The 12,043-nt window shown below is 43.5% G+C and overlaps 1 protein-coding gene across 1 annotated transcript in view; it reads right to left on the reverse strand.

Annotated features, from left to right (window-relative positions):
* RASA3 (RAS p21 protein activator 3) overlaps positions 1–11,601 on the reverse strand; it is a 123,477-nt gene extending 111,876 nt beyond the window's left edge. The window contains exon 1 of the mRNA XM_081907383.1: positions 11,396–11,601. Within this exon, the coding sequence (XP_081763509.1) occupies positions 11,396–11,450 (55 nt within the window). The 5' untranslated portion in view covers positions 11,451–11,601. The remainder of the gene's footprint in view (positions 1–11,395) is intronic.
* Positions 11,602–12,043: the final 442 nt, after the last annotated feature.

Genomic DNA, 12,043 nt, shown 5'->3' on the forward strand with positions numbered 1-12,043 from the left:
CTTTAAAAACCTCAAAAAAGGCTACTATGTACACTGCGTTCTATGAGTTGCTCCTCAAAGTCAAGTCGCAACTGTATTTATGGTGTTAAGAAAAATAAAAAAACTTGCAAGACGTTTTCGTTTTGCGAAGCAAGCCCATAGGGAAATTCGTCTTGCGAAGCAGCTCAAAAAACGGAAAACCCTTTCATCTAGCGAGTTTTCCGTCTTGCGAGGCATTCGTCTTGCGGGGCACCACTGTAGTTTAAAATGGTTTAGCTAGAATTTATTTACTAAAAAGGAAGACTTCAGGTGGACTACCCACTATTGCATTTCAGAGAATAAATTTATATACTACTTGATTTTTAGGAGGGCGGGGAATGACTCAATCAATGGCCATCACAAGTTCACTAATCACCAAGAACTCACATTGCATTCAGTAACTGATGAATGACGACAAAACCTATTGCTGGCATTGCTACCTCAACTGGGCATGTGAATTCTACCATTTTACATATCAACAGTATAGTTTAAGGCAGCGATGGGAACCTGTGACCCTACAGTGGTTTGTTGGTCTATAACTCCCATCATTCCTAGGTTTGATGTAAGCTGGAGTCTAACAACATCTGGAGAGCTGAAGTTCCCCATTCCTGGTTTAAGGTTAATAAAATTAAAGCTACAGAAGATATCTATGGCAACGTAACTTGACTGCCTGGAAGTCTCAAACAGAACATTTCAAGACAACCACAGAATGTTAAGAGCAAGGTCAATGATGGTTCTCTACTTCAAGTTATAGGTTTTAGTAAAACTCCCCAGAATGCATGTTACACTTGTGCAATTACATCAAAGAGTATAGCAATTAAGGAGTGCCTAATGATATTTATTAACAAGTTAAGTTGCCAAGCAAAAGTAACCTCTTTATAGTTCTCCCAACCAGTCATTTGCCACATGCCATATGTTGTTTTCTTTGAGGTTCTGCTACACTGACTCATGGAAATGTCACAGCCACACACTTCCACAAAGTGGCAATCTTGTAGGAAGTGTTTGTTTGCCTCACATGACACGTCTGTCTTGTTTATGTACAAGGAATTTGAGCAAAAAACAAAACAAAATTCTATTTATTTCAGCAGAGAAGGAGCATATCTATATCTAGATAAGGCTTTGAAGACAAACAGCACCAGCGAAATGTAGTCATATTAATCCAAAACATGATCTAGATTTTTATTTTATTTTTTGGCGTTCAGTCACATTTGCAAGATTTTTTGTTTTTTAAAAAATGAGATGGCAGAGCAAACTTATTGCTAGCAACAAGCACGTCTATTTTTAGGGATTTGCTTTTAATGGGAGGATAATATTGCACACTATTTGCAGCCATTTAAATTTCACTTACGGAACCATTCCACTTTCCCCCAAACAGCACACAATATTGTACTTTCTGTAGGCTATACTTGTAGAGCCAATATGTTCACATGGAAGTCAGCCCTCTGCATTTCGACAGACCGAAAACAGTTTCAGAAGTTATTGGGAGAACATTGAACAAGCCCTCCAGCTACATCTCCGCCGTAACATCGAAAGAATGTTGCATAATGTGTACAAGCTATTTTTTCCCCCTGCATCCAGAGTTGGCTCATACTTAAAATTAAAGCAACTTTAATTTAAGGTCCCATGGCTCATGACTTGCACTTCAATAGCGTTGCACCATAATGTTCAAAGCCACTCTCGCTGCCAGGTACACAAATGCTTCAGGTGCAGCTTTGAGATTACCTCACTCTCAGCAGAGCGCAAAGAGGTGGGTGTAGAAAGCAGAAGTGAGATCCTAAGGATTTTAAGGGCTGTAGATTAAGAACAGTTGGCACAACACTGGAGAATGAAACATCTGACCTGTCTTGATATTTCCACCTACTGATAGCTGGGGGAAATGGAACTTATCATCCTGAAATGTGCTCCGGCTATTACTGCACAACACCTATCACTTTCCGTGCTGGTTACTGTAAATTGCCAAGATCCCTGAAATGGACAGCAGTGCTAAAACTCTTAGCGTCCATGGCCAGGAAAAACTCGGATAGCCCTGCTACCACTGGCACACTAGGTTTGAGCCACACTTGAAAAACTCACAGCAAGTGAGAACCTGTCTTCATTCGTTGACCATTACTTAAAGGTAAAGGTAAAGGGACCCCTGACCATTAGGTCCAGTCGTGTCCGGCTCTGGGGTTGCGGCATTCATCTCGCTTTATTGGCCGAGGGAGCCGGCGTACAGCTTCCGGGTCATGTGGCCAGCATGACTAAGCTGCATCTGGCGAACCAGAGCAGCTCACGGAAATGCCGGTTACCTTCCCACTGGAGCGGTACCCATTTATCTACTTGCACTTTGACGTGCTTTCGAACTGCTAGGTTGACAGGAGCAGGGACCATTACTTATTATGCACCAAAACAAAAGGGCTCATGCTTGAAAACAGAACTCAGTATCTCCTCTGAGCAGCATACAAGCAAAAGCATGCAGACAGAGGCGTACTTAGGCTCCCTTGCACCCTTGGCAAGAAGAATGGGCAGACATGCAGGCTCTGAGCCAGAGTGGAGAGGCACCATTTTTGTGTCATCTCCCCCGGGCCAAAGCCCTTGGTGGGAGCCAACCTAATCGACACCTAGGTACACCCCTGAAAATATGCTCAGGGATAAAAAAGCAGGAAACCAAAGAAATGCAACTGTAAAATAATTCTCCTAAAGGGGGTTAGAATAAGAGCAAGTTCATCAACACTCAGCTACACATGACTCCGTGTGCATGGAACAACAATTACAGATCAGACGCAGCTTTCATATATATTACAACACATCAAAGACAGAGTGGTTTTCGATGGCAACAGTTCTAATAATCAGCTGCAAGAAACTTTCAGAGACAAACCACTTAAAGATGAATTATCAAGTGATGCAACAAGCTTCTGAATCATTCCTTAGTCCAGACACTGACTACAGCTTTATCCACACAATACATTTAAAGCACATACTGTTCCCAGGATTTTGGTGGGAAGCTAACTCACAGAGCTACAGTTCCCAGCATCCTTAAACTACAGCGCCCAGAATTCTTTGAGCTTTTAATGTACGGTGCAATGGGCACATCTTTTCACATTAAATACACACACACACAAAATGTATTTATTTCCTCCATCCTATAGATCCCAGAGCGGATTAAAACAAAATATATAACCTGAACCAAACAGAACGCCACAAGCCTGGAACAACATAAAACATGCACAATAACTTTAGAAAAAGTTCCTTACGTAGCAAGCAAATGCAGTGCATTTATGTACCAAAAAGTATAAAAATCCCAAACACTATAGAACTTACGGTTAGTTGCAAAACCACTTCAGAAAGCCAATATAGCAAGGAAGTCAGGGAAATTCAGACGTCTCCTTCACCCTTAAGACAGAAAAATTAGAGTCCACCCAGCCCATAACTGCCAACTCCAGTGCTTTGGTTAGGAGGCTTCCCCATTGTTATGGCAAAATCCTTTTGACTGGAGAGGCCAGGAATTGAACCAGAGACCTCCTGAATGCAAAGGGTGTTCTCTATCGCTACAGTTGGATTTCAAGGTATGAAAGCAGCACTGACTGCAGAAAACAATAAATCTCATTTCATCGCTACAGCAGATGATTAAAACCGGGGATACTCACACCTGGAGCCATTTCCCCACCCCTTTTGCAACCACCAAAGGTCCACTTCCCACATTCACCCACCTGGTGAGTGTCCCAGAACACTGGAGCAGGTGAATTTATCCCCTTTCTCCCTCTCCATCTTGGAGCTGATGAGTGGGAAAAGCAGAGGGTGGGAAAGAGGTGGTCTCCAAGGTGCCCTGCAGCACTGCTGCAGATGACTACTGGCCTCCACCCCAGCACAAAAGGCGGGGGGGGGGGAGATGGCGCTACTTTTCACAATGCGCTTCCAGAGAGAGTTTTAGAAGATGGCTCCTGGTGCCTATGGAGGTCAGGAGCAAGGCTTTGCTACACAGGGAGAGGAGGGGGCACTAATGAACACAGTTTTCCAGTTTCCTACTGGAGCAAGTCAAAAATTTGTGGGCAAATTTTAGCAACTGTTAGCAATGTGTGTGAAAAATCTCCATTACAATGAAAGTGATGGTGTGGGTGGGTGTGATATTTTGGAACTGACAAATTAAGAAGTTGCTGAAGCTGAATGGCATCCAATGGTTTCATTTTTTTAAAGGCACTCTTAATTGGTGTTTTTTGTTTTAATCAAATTATACCATCTCTAAATTGACAAACCTACTTAAAAAAATGATAATAGAAGGCACAGAATTTTTGGCCTAACTTCTAGCTCAGGTCAATGGGCAGAAAGTGTTGTTTAAAGGTCTATTAGGCATATATGCAATCCATATATCCAAATGCAAGGTGCAGTGGCTTCAATAGGTACAGGTGAGTAGAGCTGATGCATAAGTGGTACAATGGTACCTCAAGTTAAGTAATTACCAGTAATTCATTCTGGAGGTCCGTTCTTAACCTGAAACTGTTCTTAACCTGAAGCACCACTTTAGCTAACGGGGCCTCCTGCTGCTGCCGCGCCGCCAGAGCACGATTTCTGTTCTCATCCTGAAGCAAAGTTCTTAACCCGAGGTACTATTTCTGGGTTAGTGGAGTCTGTAACCCGATGTACCACCGTATTTAATGCAGCACGAATGCACACAACTCACAGAAGGGAAGTCCCTTACTCCCTCATCTCCCCAGTTTCCCCCTGCAGCACAATAAGCTTCTTCAGAGGGGAGGGAGACTCTAAGGAAAGGCCAAGTGTGCTGCAGTGGTTAAGAGCGGTAGTCTCGTAATCTAGAGAACCGGGTTCGAGTCTCCCGGAGCTGGAGAACCGCTCCTCCACATGCAGCTGCTGGGTGACCTTGGGCCAGTCACACTTCTCTGAAGTCTCTCAGCCCCACTCACCTCACAGAGTATTTGTTGTGGGGGAGGAAGGGAAAGGAGAATGTTAGCCGCTTTGAGACTCCTTAAAGGGAGTGAAAGGCGGGATATCAAATCCAAACTCCTCTTCTTCTTCTTCCAAGGATGTGAGGGAGATGGTTGCAATGGGAGAGGAGAACTGGGGGAACTTCAGTTTGAGGCAGGCAAGCAAGTGAGATTCACTGCTGAGTAAACTCAGGCTGTAAATCCTATGGAGGAACAGGATAGGAATAAATGAGCAGTTTTCACAACCGAGGTATAAATGGTGTAGTTTCTCCCAGGCACAGCTTTGTAACTTAGTCAAATTATTATTATTCATTTGCATTGATTTATTAGCTGCATTTATATAGCCAACCCAACAAGAGCTTCCTTGGGCAGGACGCAAAGTTAGCTATGTTTTTGTATGACACCAAATTATTCAGGACGGTAAGTATTGCAAAGCATACTGTAAAGCATCGAAATTCAGTGTGCACTGACAAGAGAACAGCAGATGAGATTCAGCATAACTAAATGAAATGTGAAATGCTGCACAAGGAAAGCAGGAAAAAATCCTATCACCACAATCGCTGTAACCACTGGGGGAAAGTGTAGATTTCAATGAAACCTCTCAACTCATAATGCTGAAGCCATAAAAAGAATTATGATGATGTAAAGTTCAGAGGGATAAATTAGTTATTGGGAAAGTGTCAAGAAAATCCAACACAGTTACAAGTGACTTCAAAAGAAGAAGAAAAACTTTCTAAAAAATGAGGAGATAGCTTAAAGGGAAGTTGAAAGGGAAAGTCAAGAGGATCAAAGCTCTACAAAACGCTTCGTAGTTGTTTTAAAATCAAAACATTAGAAGCTCAGCTAGAATGTGTATGGCAGATCAAGGAAGGTACCAACAAGCCAAGAAGTTGTCTGTGTGGTTAACCAGCGAATAAGCTATTAGAAGCAATAAGTCATTTAGAAAATGAAAATCATTCACTTAGGGAATTAATGATCATACACCTCTTCTGGTATTATAATGTAGTAAACATGTAGGGATGGGGCTTTCCACACTGGCTCTGCTACCCTCATCCTTGCCATGTTGCTAAACAAGATCTGAAGTGGGCTTGTAAGGACACTCACATTGCTGGGAAGTTTTAAGGACATTCAGGAAAACATGCTTAAAAGCTCCTTTCAGACATTGACCCTCAATGCAGCAAGGAGTCTGTGCAAGTGGAGTCTGCACATTCAGTCTTCCGCCACATCCAGCAATACATGAACAGCAGTGTTCAAAATTAACCAGGTGCCCGGCACATTTGCACCTGGTTTAATAATAATAAATAATAATAATAATAATTTATACCCCGCCCATCTGGCTGGGTTTCCCCAGCCACTCTGGGCGGCTTCCAACAAAACACTAAAATACAATAACCTATTAAACATTAAAAGCTTCCCTAAACAGGGCTGCCTTTAGATGCCTTCTAAAAGTTTGGTAGTTATATTTCTCTTTGACATCTGGTGGGAGGGCGTTCCACAGGGTGGGCGCCACTACCGAAAAGGCCCTCTGCCTGGTTCCCTGTAACTTGGCTTCTCGCAGCGAGGGAACCGCCAGAAGGCCCTCGGCGCTGGACCTCAGTGTCTGGGCAGAATGATGGAGATGGAGACTCTCCTTCAGGTATACTGGACCGAGGCAGTTTTGACCACTTGTGACCAAGTGAAGATGCCTGTGTGCCAGGATGTGGCACCTGACATCTCCACTATCTGAGGATCATTGGATCTGGACGGTTTTCACAAACTAATACCACGTACTGTAGAATTCTATCAAGTTATACTTCATCTACACAATCAGAATGAATTTGGGAAGCAAATTGCTTTTTCTGTGCAGCCTGAGCAGGATCAGTCACCATTAAGAAAAAGAGGTTGGAATCAGCCAATATATATGTGGACTGTCCCTGGATCAAGTGATTTTTCTTCTTTTTAAGTTCTCAAAGTTCTTAACCAAGCTCAAGGTTGTCATCTGAACTAGGCAGATGTTTAACTAAGAATCAATCACAGTGATGGTTTTGGTAATACTAAATCAAAAATAGAGACTGAGTTGTTAGATAGTAAAAGGAAAACATTGTCAAGAATGTATAAGTTAATACTGGAATGGCATACAAAGGATGAAGAAGTAAAGAGGTTGTGATTAAATGGGCTCAAGATTTGGGTCACAATATTGATTTTGAAATGTGGAGGAAATTGTGGACGAAAACAATTAAATTTACTGCATGTACGGCACTTAAGGAAAATTTAATGAAGGTGATGTATAGGAGGTATTTGACACCGTCTAAACTTGCTAAAATATACAGAAATCCAGGACAAGAAATGTTGGAAATGTAAGGAAAGGGGGGGGGGATTTCTTCCATATGTGGTGGACTTGTACTAAGGTTAAAGCGTACTGGGATATGATATATAATTAACTGAAAAAGGTTTTTAAAAATACATTTATCAAAAAACCAGAGGTGTTTTTGTTGGGTATAATTGGAGAAGAAATTAAAAAAAAAAGATATAAATTTATTTATGTATGCTACCACAGCCACGAGGATACTTTTAGCCCAGAAATGGAAGCAGCAGGAACTTCCAACATTGGAAGAATGGCAGACTAAAATGATGGAATATGCAGAACTGGCTAAGCTGACGGGGAAGATCCAAAACCAGCGCAACGAGCTGTTTGAAAAGGACTGGAGTAAATTTATACAATATATGAGAGAACATTGTAAACATTTGAACTAAAATGTTTTGTCATTTTAATTTTTGGAACCCCTTTACAATTATCAAGGTAACTTTTATAAGCATGAAAGAAGGTAAATAGGTTGATATAGAAATGCTAAGTTGTAAGTGAATATTTATGAAAGCCAAGGAGTGGGTGGCGGGGGGAGTCGAGGCTCAGTTTGAGCAAGGCTATAGGTGATGTTATGATTCTAACGGATTGTGATTATGGTAAAAATAATGTAAACTCAATAAAAATTATTATATAAAAAAAGAATCAATCACAGTGAGTCCATCACTTGAAAAATAAGACTTCAGAGATGTCTTACCCAAAAATGGCAACTAGACATTCCATTTTTGGGGCCGTAATCTTGGTTCAAGGAGCCATTTGGCACCTAGCTCATATATATAAGTTTCTAACACTGGTGGTTAAACCACAAGACAAAAAATGGCTAATGGCCAGGGATAATAGCAGTTTTAGTCCAGCAGCATTTGGGTGGCTACAGGTTTCCCATCCCCCATTAAGTAAAACTACTTCTGAAAGAACCTGGGGAAGGACTCATGAACTGAGAATGTGGGCATGTGCACATGTTTTAAGAAATACTCCTTCCCCCACTGCTCCTGGAATTGTGGGACTGAGATATTATAACCATAAGCATCTGACAATATGGCCATTGCTCCGATTAAAAAAATATATAGTTCTCATTCTTCATCAGCCAAGGCTTTCATTTTTAACAAGTTTTTGTTGCTTTTTCTCTGCATCCGTTCTTTACAGACAGGCTCACCAACCCAAAGTGATCACTACGATGAGGTCTTCTTTCATTTGTGGAACCAGAAGGCAATACTGGTTCATCAACATTCTGAAAGGCATGGGTTTAACAGCCTTGCACAGACTACTTCCAATGTATTTAAATGGCATTTTTACAAAACAACATATGCTGAATCAAAGTACTCTGGCGAAAGCTCTCACATCATCTTTTTTCCAAACCGGGGTAATGTTTCCCTCTCGGATTTGCATTATATGATGGGCGTGAATTTGCTTTTACATGCATCAACAAGTCAAGCTTTCTGCAAAAAAAAGGGGGGGTAGCAGAACAGAGTCCTCCCACTGGATTTAATTTGTTAAGGGTATAGCACTTGCCCTGTAACCCAGGATAGTCAAAATAATACCAGAGAGAGTTTTAATCTACAACAGCGACATCTGTCACTTACTTTCTAATGATGTGGTCTGGAAGTCATTCAACAGTCAAAATAATAGCACATCTCTCAAACAAATTAAAACTACCTTCTGTGAAAGCCACAGAGCAACTGCTTGCTGTGAATTGTCAATAGCAGACTGAAGCATTGGCAGCTTGGAATACAGGAAATCTTTATTATGTTTACCACTAGTCATTTTATGTACACTTTCCCAGGATCTGTTCAGTACATTAAGCACAAAACTGGTCCACCAGTATTATTTGTATATGTGCACCGCATGCAATTCAAACCAACTTGGCTGTGAACAGCTGGAAGTTTCAGAGAATTACAGCCAATACTGTAGAATTGGTACTACACATGTAACACTTTATTTCCCCCCCCCCCCCCGACTACTGTAGTCAGATGAAGTAGGTCTAAATCACTACAAAAAACTTGCAAAAGTTTGATCAAAAATCATAAGGGGATTTTTTTTGGGGTGGGGGGAATGCATGCATTTCAGGCAGGAGCAGCTCTGTGACAAAATTAAAGTGGTACATACGCTTCAGGTTACATACACTTTAGGTTACAGACTCCGCTAACCCAGAAATAGTGCTTCAGGTTAAGAACTTTGCTTCAGGATGAAAACAGAAATCGTGCTCTGGTGGCGCAGCAGCAGCAGGAGGCCCCATTAGCTAAAGTGGTGCTTCAGGTTAAGAACAGTTTCAGGTTAAGTACGGACCTCCGGAACGAATTAAGTACTTAACCCGAGGTACCACTGTACATACAACCCTTGAGATGCTGATGACTCCTACCATTTCTGGCCACTGACCCTTACTATTAGTTAAAAAGTATTGGACTAGCACCTGGAAGACCAGACTTCAAATCCCTACTCAGCCCTGAAACACAAAGAATGGTCACATTCTCTCAGCCTAACCTACCTCACAGGGTTGCTGTGTTGATAAAATGTGGAGGAGAACCATGTATTCCTAGGGCTATCATACGTCTGGGTTTTCAAAGAAAAGCCCCCCATAAAAGCTCAACAACTCTGTCTAGATTTTGACCTTTGGGGATATGGCAACCCTTGAATTTAATGAAGGAAAGCGGGAAATAAATATAATAACAAACAAACAAAAGACCTTAGCACAATGAAGAGCTATTCGGGGATATAGGACACAAACTCTGTTCATCTAGATTAGAAGAGGAGAGAGAGAGAAAAGGGGGGTTGAGTTTCTTTCAACCACAACTGTCAAAGATGTCCCAGAAACTGAAGCAGATAAGTTTGTGCTCAAAGTATTAATATATGAAGAAATCACCATCTATATTTTAAGATAGATACAAGATATTTATGTTGCTTTGTCCAACCTATGTCAGTCATTTGATAAAGACTTTGCAGATGAATATCAGATTGGCCATCACCAGAGGGAACTCTGAGAAAAGCGTGAAAAACAGTGTAACGGACAATAAAGTGCAAAATACAACAAATAAGAATGAAAATTATATTTTGGCAGCAATCCTATACATCTGATTTACATGACTGTAAGCCCCAAAGAACTGAATAGACATACATAGGATTAAAGTGTAAATGACACAGACTTTAAGACTCATGAGTGACAGGGGTAACAAAGAGGAACCAAAATTGACATTTCACCATATCACACTGTGCCAACAGGAAATGGCAAGAAGATGGGTTGCCTCTTGAGCATATAGGATGCAGGAATGCCAACAGGAAGCTACTAAGCAGCAGTGGGATGACATTGGCACAACAGAAACCCAAGCGGGGGGGGGGGGAGAGATAAAACACATAAGTGACAGTAAGAAGCATACCAAAAAGAGGAGATATCCATACAGCTACAATAGGCATAAACTAGTCGCTCATCAGAAATAGAATAAACGGAGTTGGGAAGAGCAGGACTGAAATTAACTGTACACCAAGCAAGAACACCCCACAGACTTGAGCATGCCACTGCCGTACTTGGCAATCCCGCCCCACATATTAATTAATTAAACGGCATTTTAGAGCGGCAAGCCGAGCTTCTGCAAGAGCACGAGCCACATGCAACGACTAGAAAGACCCAGCAAAGCAGTTCCCACACTGCAAATTGGGCGCGAGCCACTTGCCTTACATCTTGCGAGTTGACAAGCGGCGACAACACACACACCCGTCACCACAACCACACTTCTTCTTTTTACACTTTACTGCCATCCCTTCTCCCGCTCCTTAGCATCCTCACCCGCCTCTCTCCTATGCCAGCATATTTCCAGCCCCCCCCCCACTTCACCCTATATATAAACTTCAGGGCCCCCTCTCCAACACACACCCAAGCCACTCCACGCCATTCATCACCCTTTCCTGAGGAGGACCCGTCGTTTCTCCACAGGGACGGGTTGCACGGGAAGGAACAAATGAGGGGCCGGATAAGAGCGAGCGGCGGGCCGGTGCTGCCGCCTTAGAGCCGACGGGGCGCCGCTGCCCGTCCCAACCGGGCTGCAGCGGCTCCTCGGCTTGCAAGGAGCACCCAGCTCCCGTCCTTCCCTTTGTTACTCCTTTCTCCTTCTTCCCTCCGCCCCGGTACCTATTTTAATCCTGACGCTCTGGAACACCCGCAGCCCCTCTTCTTCCACCGCCATGGCTTCTCCTCCTTTCTTGCGGAAAGCTCCCCCGCCGCTGCCTTCTTAGCCCCGCGACTGCAGCGCGCGAGCCGAGAGATACAATGCGCGGTCTTGAAGCGGGACCCGGGGAAAGAGGGAGGGAGGGAGGGAGGGAGCGCGCGCGCACTGGGGCCGCCGCCCCCACCCTCGCGCTCCACTTCGCAAGAGCAGAAGAACACACGGCTCCGGCAGCGGCCGCCCCCACGGCTGCCCTCCCATTGGCTGAGCGGGGTAAGGCTGTGCGGCGCCCTCCATTGGTCCAGCCCGGGCGGGCCGCTCCCTATTGGGCGAAAAGAAGGAGAAACGCGGGGAAGAGATTTGTAAGCGCAAAACCAAACAGCTGGAGGGAGACAGAGAGGAGAGCTTGGTGGGTGGAGGGAGGGGGGGCGTCCTGCAGCTTTGACTTCTGTAGCGCCTCTGCTTCAGTGCACCCGCCCAAATTGGGAGCTGAAGGAGGAAGGCGTGGTGGTGGAGAGGGGGGGGGAGAGAGGGGAAAGTAGTCAAATAAATGGCCCGCAGCCAGATATTTTTGCTTTATCGCCTCCCGCTTATGAAACCTGAGCGGCGTGCCT

The sequence above is a fragment of the Podarcis melisellensis genome (genome assembly GCF_964234715.1).
Source record: "Podarcis melisellensis genome assembly, chromosome: 4".
NCBI lineage: Eukaryota > Metazoa > Chordata > Lepidosauria > Squamata > Lacertidae > Podarcis > Podarcis melisellensis.